Source organism: Coenobita brevimanus, chromosome 113, assembly GCF_032717465.1.
Source record: "Coenobita brevimanus isolate Jiangsu-jjx chromosome 113, ASM3271746v2, whole genome shotgun sequence".
Lineage (NCBI taxonomy): Eukaryota > Metazoa > Arthropoda > Malacostraca > Decapoda > Coenobitidae > Coenobita > Coenobita brevimanus.
This window is the reverse complement of record NC_137066.1, coordinates 6,653,346-6,670,967: the sequence shown is the minus strand read 5'-3', so window position 1 is coordinate 6,670,967 and position 17,622 is coordinate 6,653,346. Positions and strand designations below refer to the sequence as shown.

General features: G+C 41.1%; 1 protein-coding gene across 1 annotated transcript in view; it reads left to right on the top strand.

Annotated features, from left to right (window-relative positions):
- LOC145418322 (relaxin receptor 2-like) overlaps nucleotides 1–17,622 on the top strand; it is a 212,176-nt gene that overhangs the window by 145,100 nt on the left and 49,454 nt on the right. Inside the window, exons 9-12 of the mRNA XM_080286762.1 lie at nucleotides 7,179–7,250; nucleotides 9,398–9,469; nucleotides 11,287–11,358; nucleotides 14,270–14,341. Coding sequence (XP_080142888.1) covers nucleotides 7,179–7,250; nucleotides 9,398–9,469; nucleotides 11,287–11,358; nucleotides 14,270–14,341 — 288 coding nt within the window. The remainder of the gene's footprint in view (nucleotides 1–7,178; nucleotides 7,251–9,397; nucleotides 9,470–11,286; nucleotides 11,359–14,269; nucleotides 14,342–17,622) is intronic.

Genomic DNA, 17,622 nt, shown 5'->3' with positions numbered 1-17,622 from the left:
TTATGCATAATGTAAAGCGTTTGTGCGAACTAAGAGCGGCAACTAAAATAAGCTTAATGTGGAGAAATAAAACACGATTTTGATTACATTAAGCTCAAAGAAAAGAACTATAAATTCATTGATTACACTTAATCAATTTTACGTTACATGAGTCTCAAAATGAATTCAAAATAACAAGGAGGATACACTCACTTGCTCATTCAAAAGCTAAACACTTAAACCTAGGAAAACGAAAAGAAGTACTGGTCAGTAGAGGGAGGCAAGCGGAAGGAACTGGGCGCCGGTGTAGAATGGACGCTGCGATACGCTAAACCTCTTCGCTGATTCACCATCTAGGTGGAGATTTCAAGAACTCGCTGTACAAAGGCGGCGCTGCTCCACGCTGGGCTCAACGAACCTGCTCTTGCGACGATCAAAGCCTGACTAATTTCAAATTATGAAAGAGGGCGAGGGATGGCCGCGTGAACTTCAACGGTCAGCGGAAAGAAAGTGAGCGATATACGCTTACAATAAATCACTCAGTGAAGGCACTAATGTCGTGCCTACGAATGATCACTTGTGAAACAGCGAGAAATGTTCTGAAAACCGTCCCAATCGAGCGAATGCGAGGACGGTTGAACTGAGTGATGCGCAGTGGGAATTCCACTAGAATTCGTGGTTTTCCCACTGATGTAAAATGTCACGAACTTACAAATACGCTCACGCGAATTCGTGACAGTGTGTGTATGTGTGTGTGTGTGTGTGTGTGTGTGTGTGTGTGTGTGTGTGTGTGTGTGTGTGTGAGAGAGAGAGAGAGAGAGAGAGAGAGAGAGAAACAGAATTTGAAGGAAGTCAGTGGGAGGAAAAAGGCTACTGAGACAAAAAGCCAATTAATGTTTGTAGTGTGTCACAGCCACACATATACACGCAGGAGAACTGTACTCCACACAGCGGTGAAGAAAGCCTCTGTAAATTCCCCAACTGAGTGGGGTTGAAAAACAAAGACTATATGAGGGGTTACTGGAAGAGGAGTTAAACCACTGAGAAAGTCAGAAGATTAGAAACATAGCGCGTAAGTTAAATAAATTATTGGTGAGAGTTAAAAAGGTTTAACGAACAGACGATGGAAGGGTAGAAGGAGGAATGCAATAGTGAAATTTATATACAGTAGAATATCGGAAGGCCCGGGAGAAAAACGGAGTGAAATAATGCACCACTTCCTTCCAGTGGCTCAGACGATTACGAGTATCTTCAGCTTGTGAGAGAATTTTGCAGCTGGAGAAGCTAGATACAGCCTTCATTAATCGTTTTTCTACGAGAGTTCTCCTCCAAGCTGAGTAAAATCCGTCCTGTAGTAGCAAGAATGTAATATTAATTATGTCTTTTTGGCTGAAAGGGTTAATGCGACGGAGTAAATCTGGAAGGAGGTTTGGTGATGAAGCTGCCGAGGAACAGTGAGAAACGGAGAACTAAAACTGACGAAGAACAGAATTGCAGGTGGAAGAAGTAAAGAACAAATTCTATTTATCTATCTATTGCCAGACGCCGTAATCCCGTAAAGGGTGGCCATTTGACTTTGAGTTATTTGTTTTACGGGGAGGGGCACTAACCCTCCACCAATTCACTTGTTGACACGTAGGGAACACGTATGGTTTGGTTATATGATTACCACCCAGCGTTGTAAATGGTTTCTTGGTTTACAGGAAACCATTTGGCTTGTCACTCAATGTAAAGCCACCTGTAAAGGAAAGAAAAGCAATAAGAAGTGAGAGGAAAGATTGGAGAAATAGAGAGAGGAGGACAGGCACAGAAAAAGAATGATAAAGGCTAAAGAAGAAGTACGCAGCACAACATCAAGTGAGTGGATGATGGTCGCAACCACAAAGAACAAATTAATGTTAGTAAAGAATATAGGTAGATGCTTAAAGAATGACACACACACACACACACACACACACACACACACACACACACACACACACACACACACACACACACACATGGACAGAGAGAGAGAGGAGGGGGGGGGTGACAAAAACGAAAACACACTAGGGAAGGTCGATGACAACACATTATCAGTGGAGGAACGGAACTGTGATCCGTATGAAGACCCTACCCGTATCCCTGACCGCCTTGGAGAGAGCTCCAACATACTTGACCTCTTCCTCACAACTAATCCTTCTGCTTACTCTGTTAATCTTTTCTCTACGTTGGGCTCCTCTGATCACAACCTTATTACCTTAACCTGTCCTATCACTCCGGTACGGCCTGTGGACCCTCCAGGGAAACGTCGTCTGTGGCATTTTGGAGCCGCAGACTGGGAGGCCCTCAGGCAGTACTTCTTTGATTTTCCCTGGAATGATTATTGCTTCCATGGCCGTGAGCCATCTGAGTGTGCCTTGCGCATTACGGAGGTTATTCTCTCGGGCATGGAAGCATACATTCCTTTCTCATATCCTTTGACTAATGCAAGAAAGCCTTGGTTTAATCACGCTTGTTCTAATGCTGTCCACAACAAGGAGAAGGCCTACAAAAGGTACCGGAGCCATCCCACCCCTGAATCACATCATCTTTATGTTTCTGCCCGGAATCGTGCTAAGTCTGTTCTTCGCTCTACTAAAAATAATTTCATCCATACTAAATGCTCTCAACTCTCCAACTCAAATTCTTCCCGCTCCTTCTGGCACCTTGCCAAAAATCTTTCTAACAACTTTACCTCATGATCCTTCCCTCCTCTTTTCTACTCTGATGGTTCTGGAGCTATTTCTTCTACTGATAAAGCAGATCTCTTCGCACAGACTTTCTCCTCCAATACCACCTTAGACGATTCCGGTGCTGTTCCTCCATCACTTCTCCCCTCTGACTTCCTCATGGCTGACATTAAAATTTCTTCAGTTGATGTATTTTCTGCCATCACTGGCCTCAGTACTAACAAGGCATATGGGCCTGATGGGGTCCCTCCTGTTGTTCTCAAGAACTGTGCTTCTGTGCTTACACCCTGCCTAGGCAAACTCTTTCGCCTTTGTCTGTCAACTTGTACCTTTCCTTCTTGCTGGAAGTTTGCTCTCATTCAGCCAGTCCCAAAGAAGGGTGACCACTCCCAACCCTCCAACTATCGTCCAATTGCTTTAACGTCCTGTATTTCAAAAGTTTTCGAGTCAATTCTTAATAGAAACATTTTAAGGCATCTTTCCTATCACAACCTTCTTTCCGATCGTCAGTATGGGTTCAGTCAGGGACGCTCCACTGGCGATCTTCTCACCTACCTTTCAGACTCCTGGTCATCCTCCTTTCGGGACTTTGGCGAAAGCTTTGCCATTGCACTTGACATCTCAAAGGCTTTCGATCGAGTCTGGCATAAATCTTTAATTTCCAAACTGCCCTCCTACGGTTTCTATCCTTCTATCTGTGCCTTCATCGCTAGCTTCCTTTCTGGTCGTTCTATAGCCGCTGTTGTAGACGGCCATCGTTCTTCTCCTAGATCTTTCAACAGTGGTGTTCCTCAGGGCTCTGTCCTGTCACCAACTCTCTTCCTTTTATTCATCAATGATCTTCTAAGCTGTACATCTAACCCTATCCACTCATACGCTGATGACTCCACCTTTCACCTTTCCATTTGGTTCCCACAACGCCCATCTCAACAGTTACTTCAAGAAACAAGGGATGAGGCTATGGCACACCTAATGTCTGACTTGGCTCGTATCTCTGACTGGGGTAAAAATAATATGGTTGTCTTTAATGCATCTAAGACTCAGTTCTTACACCTATCAACCCAACAAAATCTTCCACAGGTATACCCATTAATGTTTAATAATATTCAGCTTAATCCTGCATCATCCTTGAACATGCTTGGGGTTTCATTTACTCGGGACTTATCTTGGAAAGATCATATTACATCTCTTGTAAAATCTGCTTCCAAGAGATTGGGTGTGCTAAGCCGACTCCGCTCTTTCTTTACCCCTGCACATTTGTTGACTCTATACAGGGGTTTTATCCGCCCCTGTGTGGAGTACAACTCTCATGTGTGGGGAGGCTCCCCACATACAGCTCTTCTCAACAGGGTGGAGTCAAAGGCTTTTCGTCTCATTAACTCTCCTCCTCTTACTGACTCCCTTCAACCTCTGTCTCTTCGCCGCACTGTTGCATCTTTATCTCTTTTCTATCGCTACTTTAATGGTCACTGCTCCTCTGAACTGTCTGCTTGCATTCCTCCACCTCTACGACGGGCGCGTAGCACCCGTCTGGCAGCAAACTCTCATCCCTTTTCTGTCCAACTCTCTAATGCAAGAGTTAACCGTTACTCCCAGTCTTTCATTTATGCAACAGGTCAGCTCTGGAACTGTCTCCCTCTATCTGTATTTCCTGCTGCCTATGATCTCCAGTCTTTCAAACGCAGTGTGTCCAGGCATCTCAAAATGATCGGATCTTGAATTTGGCTCTCTATTGTATTTTATTTTTCTCTTGGAGGGAACTATTATTGAGGGCTCATGGCCTTTGGTTCCTTCTTCCTCGCATAAAAAAAAAAAAATAACCTACTGTACTGTAGATCTTTATAATGATGCCAAAGAAGACAATGAAGACTGATGCCTTATATGTTTAGAATTTCTTGCATCTCTTCCATACCCATTAATTCTGCAGATGACGTGGTAATATTTACATTTAGGTTATTTATGCAATACATTTCAACATTGGAAAACCATAAGTAACCAAAAAGAAACACTGAGGTATAATTTGCAGGTCAGGTTGATGAGGACTAGGTGCCAGTAAGCCACCTATATTATTTTGTCCAGAATACGGCCCAAGAAATCAGCCAAGGAATGTGGACAGCCAAATATTAGAGAGACGAAATTAGGGTCCCTATGATATTGCGAGAGAGATTCTGAATTAGAGATGCTGCTGATGGGAAGAAGGTAGTGGTTATATGGACGTTAGGGATGACATAAACAGACGGAGATGATGGGGATATATGGATGATGGAGATGATCACCATGATTGGAATGGTGGGGGCTATAGGGATGAGACTATACATGGAAAATATACAGGCAGTGGTGGTAGAAATGATGATGGGCGTGGAATGATGATATATGGATGGTAGTGATAATGACAGAGAAACATTGATGATGACAATGTCAGAACGGTACTTATTATGGTAATTAACCCCTTCAGCAATATAGTTTATACTAGTTTATGCTTGCTACCGCCAAATAATCCTATTCGTCTCAAAGCTTGGGGAATATTTGTCATAGTGAAGGGGTTAATGAACGCTGCATCTAACCCCGATGGTTGGAAAAAGTCTCCCATGAACAAAAGAAAATCATTCTGGAGGCAGATGTATTAAAACACATGTTATCATGGGTCTATCGAAATTAATTCCTGCAACAGATGCCACCTCTTTATATCTTGCTGTCCGCAGGCTATCTTATTTCCCTTACGTTACATTTTATGAACTGGGGGACTACATACAAACTTCATTAACCCTTTTACCACCAGAGCCTCTCCTATGATGACAGGGAACATATGCTCCTTAAAGAACTAGGAGTATGGGTGAAAATCAAAGTATACTTTTCATTTCTATCGCCAGCTTAGTTATGACGCTCGGGGTAAGATGTCCTTTTTTTCTTAAAACTGGTTGTTGTGCCACGTTTGGGTGCCCATACACGCAGACTTGCCCTCCAGGTGCCCACCACTGCCGGACGTCATAACTAAGATGACGATCGAGGAAAACATATTACTTAAAAGTAGAAGGTTTTCAACTATAGAATTTCAATAAAGACCTTATATATACACCACACGGCAGAAGAAGAAAAAAAACTACGCTATCCACCAACAGCACGTACTAGTCTAGCGTGGGAGTCGCGCTGCCCTTCATATCATCTGGAAATAGTAGGAATTGAGTGTAAAAGGCATCCTTTCATTGAAGATATTAAGAAATCATCTCCGACGTTTGTGATAAGGAAGAGAGAACTAGAAGGTTCAGGTTTACATTACCTAGTCAGCAATACACACTGGATGTGCGCGTATGTATGGGGAGGAAGAGGATTTCATTTTATACTACAGTATTTTAACTTTTTCCTTATGATTAACGAACTTTTTCTTTTCTTTTACTCTTTCTGAGGTCAAACGATCAGATGAAACTCAAAGAAACCCACCACGGCAAAGAAATTTTAACTTTATACCGCGATTTACGTTTTGGCCAAAAACTCAGAACTTGGCAGTTATTTCCAGAGAACTTCAGACGATATTATTTAGAGTCAGAGAAACTCACCGGAGCTGAAGGGTTAATGTTCCTTTGAAAAGTCCTTAGTCGACGATAGACCACTATTTTGCTGAAAAAGATCGTCTGGTGGTGACAAGAACCTATGGAAAATTTTTCGCATCCTGGAAGGATTAGTTGCAATTACTTTTAACGTAAACACGACAAGAGGCCAACTATAAACTGACTGTAAGTTTGCGATAGTTTGGAGAATAAAAATGTAATTCCTTCACTTACTGAAAAGGTTAGCTGTCAGGTACAATCCATGTGATTCTCAACTTTCTTACGATGTTTTATCTGTGTGTGTGTGTGTGTGTGTGTGTGTGTGTGTGTGTGTGTGTGTGTGTGTGTGTGTGTGTTTTATGCTTCTGGTTTTATATGCATTCACTGTGTTACAACGACGAAGAGTCCCATAAATTTTCCTCTTACCTTGAGTTCATTTTATTAAATGTTTTCCTGATTTTTCAAGAGGCAGTGGCCGATTCGGTACAGAGGTGGACTACAGTACTAAGGGACCAAGCTTCTAATTCTGGCTGGGACAGGGAGCAGTTTAAGATTTTGAGTTAAATAAAACAGACTTAACTGATCTTCCATTAGACTTATCGACATGTAAAAATTCACCCGCCAATATAAGTACACTAGTCTTGTATGAGACAGCCCTATAATCAATATGGACGGATGATGTCAACGCCGAAATGGTGGCGTTTTGAGCCTCAGGGAACAGGCTGTATAGCCGGTGCCCATAGTTGGACACACTGAATAAAATCCTCCTTAGCTTTCCATTATTTGGTGATTCATACAATAGCAGGATGCTCCACTTGATTTTTTTTTTTTTCTTTTTTTTTTTTAGGATTGAATGTATTAAGGTTTTATGAAATTACATGAGGCTTCATATCGGTGATTCTCAACTTTGGTTATACCTATTCTGTCCTCGTGCCTTCCACAGGTTCCTGGAGCACAACCTGGTGGAGGAACTGACGCCAGAGTCGCTGAAGGGCTTCACGGGGCTCGAGTCACTGTGAGTAAGCCACACTCACCATAAAACCTGCTCCTTCTTTCACTCACACCTGAAATATACTATGTTTACATTGTCAGTACTTGTAATGATAAGGGAATCTTTAAAACAAACACGAAATCATCTAAAGAATGGTCAGAATCACAAGTCAGTGATAATAATTGCATGATAATAATTACCGTTATTAACTCGTTAGGGTCCATTGGCCTCAGTAAAAGACGATGAACTCTGACGGATATTTAACTTTCCTTTCCATAATCATTTTAATTTATAAGAATCAGCCATGTGTCCGACCAGCCATACAGTCTAAACATTGACGGATCCGGATCAAACATTTGTCAAAAGGGGAGGATCCAAAACTTTTTCTTATGTTTTACCCTCTGACGATGATCATAATATAATTATATAGAATATACGGTATGGTACTAACAAAGAAAATATATATTCCTCATTCAAGTGTGCAGTACATCACAGTCACAGGCTTCAGTCCTCTTTCTGTACAATCATTTGCAAGCGGCAAAGAATATATATATATATATATATATATATATATATATATATATATATATATATATACCTAGGCTGCTTCCCCCAAGGAAAGGGAGGTAGCCGAGACAGGACGACTCACTCTCCATTTACTCATCCATTCAAACACATTCATTCGCATCTGAGCCCCAAAGGGGAGAACGGACAGATCCTCACCGCATCACACCGCACAAGGGTCAACTGCGCAATGCAAGCAGTGACATCCACAGCAGGGCCCGACAGCAGAACTGGTTTACCCCTGCCACATCATAACAGACCCATCCCCTTACCCGCACCTGACCTGACTAGCTGATCAGACCAAATGCGGGAGAATATCCCCTCAGGGCTGCGTCATCACTTATTCATTCACAATTTCTCTCCATTTATTTCTGTCACGCACAGCCACTCTTCCTTGCTCAACAGACATCCCTCTCGCATCCAGCGCTCTCTTCACACTGTCCATCCATCCTATTCGTGGTCTTCCTCTCAGCCTTACACCTCTCACATCAGATCTAGTTATCTTTTTCACCAATCGCTCATTATCCATTCTCTCCATATGCCCAAACCATTGCAACACCCTCTGCTCAACTCTACCAGCCATCTCCCGAACAACTCCAGTTCTCCTTCGCACTTCATCATTTCGCACTCGATCCATACGCGTCACTCCACACATACTCCTCAGTATATATATATACTTATAATGCCTTTTGGATTTCAGTAGTGCGGTACCCTTATTGATAGTGCGGTACCCTTACTGAAGGAGTAAAATGCTAAACATTAAAAAAAAAAAAAAAAAGTTTGGGCCAGACTGCCTTCACTTCCCCCCTCTAGATCAGCCATTGCTAGACCAGTAACAATGTAACTATGGCATGTAACCTTTTAATAAATTTTTGGGTACGAAGTCGTGAGCAAGCTCCCTATTTTTGACGGTAATTTCTAAAGCGTGTGATGCAGATAGAGCAAGTCTGATGTTTCTGTGTTGTTGCTTAATAAACTTTATAATGTGGTGGGAAGTCTGATCACATCTAAAAATTACGGGTGTTCTAAAAATGAGTCAAACTGCTTACACCTTCGCTCAGTTACTTTAATAATATACCATTTGTCTGGCTTCCAGTAACTTCCTACATGTATTTCCTGTACTGTCCCACTTATATCTGCATATTTTAAATGTTACTGTATTAACACCAACTGCTGCCACCAACATTTTCATCGGCTACGAGTAAAAACTATTAGCACTAATACTAGAGCAATTTCCAGTAATGTAGTAATCATCAGTTCTTCCATTATTATCAGTATAACTATGATTTCCATTACTATCCTCACTACTACAACAACCACCACCACTATAACTATCAGCGTTACTGCAATTACCATCACTTCTATAACTATTATCATCACTACAATTATCAATACTACGACATCTGTTACCACTACTAAAACTATTTCCACCACTAAAGCCATCACAACTACAGGTATCACCACTACATCGATCACCAATAACAATGGACTCCACAGCAACTGTTTCCGCTGCTATAACTATCACACCACAACAATCAGCATAACTAAACCTGTCACTATTGCTACAGCTGTCACCTGTATTACCATTAACCCTGCTTCCCGTACAGGTACCTACGTCACAACCGCATTAGAGTGATCGAGGCTGGAGCCTTCAACGAGATGAGCGAGCTGATTGACCTGTAAGTATTAGTTAAGTACACCTTGAGATGATTACACTAAAAGCCAAACAGTTTCTTGTCATCCAGGAACACATATGTTATATAGGGTGGTGACCATATAAAGAAATGACGCCTGATGATAGCGCTCCATCAGGATGGAGCCATCCAAGGGATGGTTGGGGCTTATTGCTCATATAATGCCACTAAGGGGTGAGAATGGCTGGTCACCTTCGCCTTAAATGTCAGGAGTGAGGAGCCCAATCCCGTACCGCTACGCTACGGGTGGGGAAAAAAAATGATTGGATGAAGAATGGATAGATTACCTTTGTACAAAAACACCAAGTGCAGAGAAAGGACTCTTTTTATTCAACGTTTTGCCAAGCAGGCTTCTTCAGGTCATTCCTGAGGAAGCCTGCTTATCGAAACGTTCAGTGAAATGGGTCCCCTCTCTGGACCTGGTGTTTTTGTACAGTACATATTGTCACACCCAATGAGGAGTATAGATTATTATTATTATTATTATTATTATTATTATAAATATACTTAGTATAATTATTACTGCTACTCTTAAAACTCGTGTAGTGGTCTTTTTCCCTTTCTTCTGAACGATGTTATGTTTGTTTTTATAATTGCAAATACCATTCATTTTTTAAGAACGCGCTATATAGGCTAATTGTGTGAGGATTATTGAGGCCTATAATTTAACCCGTCCAGTTCGAGAAGCCTCTCCTGAGCTGAATAAATCATCTGATAGTACAAGATTAAAGTAGATAAGACGTCCAGTAATGAAAGAATTATGTGATACCATTACGGCTACAGTTGACAGCACCTCTAACAAGCGTACGACTTGTACTTTTGCCAGTACGATGATGTCTTACTTTAGTAATTTCTTGATAACTTAAGTCGACTCCATTCCGTATTGGAAATATTCTCAGAGCTTAAAGTGTTAACATGTTCGGTCTGCTGACATATTTTGTATTTCAGTCTTGCTACTTCCAGACGGTTTTGTTAACCTTTGCAGTGACTTGGTAGTGACGGGGATAGAAAGTATCGCCACTAATCCCTTTATTGCCCGTTACCTCTCGCTGAACTATGTAAAATCGTTTGTAAGTTGTATTAACAAAATAAAAGAATATGCCGATAAATAATCCCCCATGAAACAGCAGACAAAATTTATATAAATAACAGTCCTGCTAAAAATGTGACCGTCGGCAGCAAAGACAAGGCAGAAAGAGCGACATGGATTTCAAGTGTTTCATTTATAATATAGGAAGCCCTACAAAATAAATACATATTGTAAACATCGGTTTTTGTTTAAAATATCGGGCATTTCGCCCTTACCTCTGTTTCAGCGACATGATCATCATCATCATCATCCTCTCACCCCTTTCTCCATCATAGAGACAAGATCATGGAAAGAAAATTTGTTCGTGGACCGCTTGACCTGCGTCGTGACATGAAACTGTCAGGGGCGGGGAGGTAAATAAATGCACGTGGTAAACAAAAGAATGGGCAGAATGGACTGCAGTACTGGTTAGAGGTGGGGATGGGGATTAAAATTCAATGCTGATTGTCTCTCCACAATGAATAGAATTTCATCGTGATTCCTCACCAGCAAAATGTCCCTTTACTCTCGCCTTCCTGCCTCCAGACGACTATCAGTAAGCTCAGGAGAGAGTTTACCAACTAGAGAGGCTCATACAACCCTCATTAACCTTCTCTCCGTTAGGATGCTCTACTAGGATGAAGAAAATTATCTGGTAATATTGATAATAAAATAGAAAAACGTGTCACCCGATACAGGATATTAATAGGCATAATCGCCGTTCTCTCCACAGTGAACTGAACTTCAACTGGATCCAACACCTCTTCTCCGCCTCATTTGTGGGACTGGTTTCTCTGAGAAAACTGTAAGTATGATATATACGTGCAAATTGAAAATGCAATGTATTAAGTGTAGATTCAAGATGCTAGTTTCTTAATTTAATGTTGCTAGAACCTGACGATTTTATTCTGCTTGGGTGAGCTCCCTCGTAGCGAAGGGGCTAACGAAGGTTAAGTCTCGTAAGAAAAGTCTCCGTTAAGCTGAAAAAGTCAACTTTATATATCAACAATGACATGAAAACAAGCTTCGTTAATACCACATAATACATACTTCATCCTGTTCAGCCACAGACGGTTTTCTTATATGAATCTTACCAAGGATAAAATCCTTTTTTTCTCTTCAAGATAGACTTCATGAACTGGCTGTGTTAGACATATCCTTCACTATCCCGTTCCAAACTCGACGGCTGTCCTAGCCTGAATGAATTTAACTACAAAACGACGTCATCGTCTTTAAGGAGTTAAAAAGTTCAGTTTATGCCAATCAAAAATAAGAATATTTGGATTCCTATGTTAACACCTTCAGTATGATAATTATCATTTTTCTCAGAGTACGACCAAACAATTATTTAAAACGAATTCACCTAATGTATGGCAGAAGTTAATTAGTGTTACATCTAATCCCTCCATGTTACTATGTCACTGAAAAACATCATCAGGAGGTAGCAAGAGTAAAATGTCCCAGAGAGGCAGCATCTGAATGCAACATTTCTAAGCAAATGCTGACATTTCCCAAAGTTTGCTTTTTAATATAAACACCCTAATATTTAATTTCATTTGTACTTCACTCCAAACAATCGAGTCTCCGGAAAAAAAAAAAAAAAAAAAAAAAAAAGCTGGACGGCTCTTTCAGATCAAGTCGCTTCATACTTCGAACTACGTTAGGCACCGAAATTTCACGTGCCTGTACAGGGATGGTTGAATTTGTCTCTGTTTGTGTCGCGCCTGTGACCTGGTGATTACACCGCCGTTTCTTCACAGTAATATCTATTTTTAAGGCCTTTACAAAAAGCTGAGAAAGGCCTATCAAGATATCAGGCTCAGATACATGCATAGTAATTTGCAGACCAATCGACCCACAATTAGTAATGCAAGGCTGTGGCAACGAGTGTTTAGTGAGAAAGAGAACAACGCACACAAAAAATAGGAAAGTAATTGCTCATCGGGAAAGGTAAAAACGCGTCATGTGACTGTAGAGGCTAAGTAGAACATGAATAATACTTTCAGTCGCGGGGGCATCACTAACAGCGGACCTTTCTGCCTGTCGTTCATTAACATTTTTCAGAAAGGCGATGTTTCACACTGGTAGACTTGCTGACTTTAGCTGAGCCCCATATTAGTGTCCTGAAGTGTCCTCTTAACTTCTGTAGACTTTAGCAACTTTGCCAAACCCCATATGAATGTCCTGAAACTTCCCCTTAAACCCTGTGGACTGTGGCAACTTTTGCAAAGCCCCGCATCTGAGTCGTGAAGCTCACGCATCTGTTCGTACTTAAGTTGGCTACTTGTTCAATATTGTATGGTAATTCTTGAGTTTCTGAGTAGCCATAATTTCATGTTCTTGTCGAGTTACGTTGCTTAAACCACTTCTATCCGACGATTTTTTAAAAACTGTTCAAGGGACTTAATTGAGCAAGATCACTATCAAAAACATAGACGTAGGATGGTAGGGCACAGACAAAACTGTTATATCTGACACTATTAAAGCAAGTATGGATCTATGCACACTGGTGTAAATATTAATGAAAAGTAATAGGTGATATACACCAGTGATTTTTCTCAAAAGTTGGTAGCATGTAGCTTTTACCAAATGAGCACCAAAATTGTGTTATTTAAAAAACTGTTGAAGCTTCAGCAGATCTACAAACAATATTGGAAACCTTATGAAAAAGTAATAGGTGTTACTTGAGTGGTTCTTCCCAAAGTTTGCAAGTATATTCCTGGATAATGCCTGAAAAGGCCTAACTGGGCGTGTAGCCTGAATTATCTCGGAAAGATTAATGAGCCCCTCCAGCATGTTGAGGTACTTTTTAGTTTATTTTTGTTACCATCAGATGCCTTTTACTCAACTTAGGAAGGATCTCTATTTACTAAGGGTTAAACAAAGGCTATATCTATAACCTCTCTCCTTAACTGAATAAAGCCGTATGGAAGTAGTAGGAATAAACTAAGATGTACGTCATTGTAGGGAAGAGGACCCACCTACGCACATCACTGGAAAGCTAAAATAAACTGAACAAGCGTGCTCACTCGAACGTGTTCCATACTTTTATGTATTGACTTCTATAACTTCATCATATTCTTGTTGCCATTAGCCAGTTGTATTCAACCCAAGCAGGAGAAATCAGGATATGAAGGGTTTATTTGAGACTGTTCCTAATTCAGTAAGTACAAAGGTTCTCAAGAATTAGCAACATCATTTGTAGGCACGAAGAACATCCTAAAATAATATAGTGTCGGATTCAAAGGGTTAATAAGTGACAAAACAGAAAAGACCAACTGGAATTATAACTGTAAGAGTCTCTATGATACCCAATACAGATTCCAATCATGGCGACGAAGGGAGAGTGACAGACAGAATTTACCCTTGACCATGATGGCGAAGTTAAGATTGGGGAAGATGTGTCTGTAGTATGAGTGATGAAGGTGAAAATTGTTTATGATACTTTAATGGGCAGCATAATTCATCATACTGTATGATTATTGAAACAAAAGATATAGTCCAATGGTCCAAAATTCTTCGTTTTCATTTGTAAAAGATAAAGAACACCTGGAATCATAGTATTTTTGTATATGGTCATGGTTTCGATTTTTTAAACTCTATACATCACTTCCCAGCTTCCTTACTGTGCCGGACTATCATGTTTTTCATATTAGAAAGAAGTATTCTAATTTTCCAATATTCTCTCTCTCTCTCTCTCTCTCTCTCCCCTACAGGAACCTCGAGGGCAATCCACTGTTAACATCTCCAGTCACCACATTCAGTCAACTTCCAAGCCTCAAATCACTGTAAGTATTGTCAGCTTGATTTATAGATTTAATTGAACTCTCGGTCGTATACTTAACACTGAATCTGGTGGTGTGTTGAACTGGCTTCTTCTCGCTAATTCCAGACGATTGTAGTCAGTATAAGAAAGTGGTCCTCAACCTTTTTAGGGTTAAGCCCCCTTTGGTGGCTGGGGCATATCTCCCCGCCCTGCCTCCTAGTTACGTCATAAAATTACAGGTTTCCCCTGAATTAAGTAAGACAGCTAAAAATAATTCTGTTCTATTATTAATTTCATATACTGTATAAACAAGATGTATAAGCAACAGGCCAGTCCACAACACATTTAGTGATATTCTTTACACTGGTTCTTGGCTGTCAATCTTGACTGCAACGCTGCATGTCTGATAGGACGCTGTGCAGAACTCCTCAGCATTCAAGCTTGTCGCTGTATTTGGTTCTGGCATCAACCAGTGCAGACAGATACCCAGGACATCCCAATATTGTAAGATAATTAAACAATTAAATGATCATAAACACCACCACATGAGGGATCATAAACTCAGCCACATGGTCATGAACACCATCACATGATAATGGCCACATCCAACATTACATGGTCATACAGAGCATTACATGGTCATGAGCATGAAAACAACCATTTTCTTTTTTGTGTCTGACTCTGGGCAAAGACTTCAGAGACCTATCTCATGGCCCAGTAGTCCTCCTACACACCTCTACATGTCACCACTTCGGCGCTAACAACCACCGTCCATATTGAATATATGCTAGGGCTGTCTCATACTCGATTGGTGTACTGGTATTAGTGGGAGTATTTTTACGACACGTCGGCGGGTCTTCTGGTAGATCAGTAAAGTCTGCTTTTTTATGAAATACAAATCTTTAAAGTGTTCCCTGCCCCAGCCAGGATTCCATTGTGGGTCCATTAGGACTGCAGGCCGCCTGTCTACTGATTCAGCCACCGCCTCCCCAAACATAAACACCACAACTTTTGTTCTTAAAACTCACCACATGGCCAGAGACACCACCACATGGTATAAACACCACCACATGGTATAAACACCACCACATGGTATAAACACCATCACATGGTATAAACACCATCACATGGTATAAACACTACAACATGGTATAAACACCACCACATGGTATAAACACCACCACATGGTATAAACACCATCACATGGTATAAACACCTGCACATGATCGGGGTCATAAACATCATCACACGACAGTAAACACCATTACATGGTCATAACCACAACCACATGGTCACAAACTCCACCCCATGGTTATAACTCCTCCACATAGCCATAAACACAATTACGTGATTATAAACACCACAGAATAGTTGTTAACTCCACCACATGGTTATACACACCAGCACATGGTTATACACACCTCCACATGGTTATACACACCTCCACATGGTTATACACACCTCCACATGGTCATGGCCTTAAACACCATCAAGTACTGGGCCATACACACCACCATATGGCCATAAACACCACCATATGGCCATAATCACCGCCATATGGCCTTATGAGACATTGAGCCATAATCACCGCCTTATGGCCATAAACACCACCGTAAGGCCATAAACACCACTGTATGGCCATAAACTCCATCACTGGGTCATAATCACCACTGTATGGCCATAAACTCCATCACTGGGCCATAAACACCACTGTATGGCCATAAACTCCATCACTGGGCCATAAACACCACTGTATGGCCATAAACTCCATCACTGGGCCATAAACACCACTGTATGGCCATAAACTCCATCACTGGGCCATAAACACCACTGTATGGCCATAAACTCCATCACTGGGCCATAAACACCACCGTAAGGACTTAAACTCCATCACTGGGCCATAAACACCACCGTATGGCTATAAACACCACCGTAAGGCCATAAACTCCATCACTGGGCCATAAACACCACCGTATAGCCATAAACTCCATCACTGGGCCATAAACACTGCCGTATGGCCATAAGCACCATCACTGCGCCATAAACACTGCCATATGGCCATAAACACCACTGTATGGCCATAAACTCCATCACTGGGCCATAAACACAACCGTATGGCCATAAACTCCATCATTGGGCCATAAACACTGCCATATGGCCATAGACACCACCGTATGGCCATAAACTCCATCACTGGGCCATAAACACCACTGTATGGCCATAAACTCCATCACTGGGCCATAAACACCACTGTATGGCCATAAACTCCATCACTGGGCCATAAACATCACTGTATGGCCATAAACTCCGTCACTGGGCCATAAACACTGCCGTATGGTCATAAACACCATCACTGGGCCATAAACACTGCCGTATGGCCATAAACACCATCACTGGGCCATAAACACCATCACTGGGCCATAAAGGGAAATTGAAAACTGTATCTAACCGTTGCAGTTCCAACAGTCTTTTCTGAGCTCAATATAGTCGTCTGCCAAGCAGCAAAATATAAACTTTATAAGTACACCACGGGCAGTAACATAAACCCACAGAATCGGGTGAGTCAGGTCCTTTAACGATTTATTCGTTCTACCTTCAGACCTTATTCAGCTTAGGAAGGATCTCTCGTAATGAACGGATTAACGAAGGCTGCATGCAACCCCTCCAATTCAAAATGCCACTCCTAAGCTGAATAGATCGTCTGATGGCAGCAGGAATAACATTAAAAAAAAAAAATGTAACTGGGCTGATGTTAACCTTCTCATGACCAAGACAACACATTTTTTTATATTCCAGGTAACACAACATGATTTTATTAATCTGAGAGTGAATTTTAAAATCCAAAAATAGTTACCCTTGTCAATATTAACGTATTCACTTCGATGTGGTAGAAATCATCTTTATTTTTGTTACCTCTACACAATTACATTCAGCAAAGAAAGGAAATCTAGTATGGAATGGGATAATGTGGGCTAGATCTAGTACCTCCTGCTGGAAAACTCTATATCAAGTCCTACAAAGTCGTCCGTAGATTACAGCAATGAACTGAAAAATACATCATATTTAAAAAGTTGTGTGTTTTATTAGCCAGAATTTATATGAAATGAAAGAAATGGTCTTATAATAGCCTAAATAAAGTTAACAAATGAACTAGTCGCAAAGAAATACTTACTCGAGATATGTTTTATTACCCTCTCGTGGTCGGGGTAACTCTTTGATTCTATTCCAGGTAACTCAGACGATTTTACTCAACAAATAGTGAGCTACAAAAGCCTAAGAATGCTAAGGGAAGGGATTGAACGC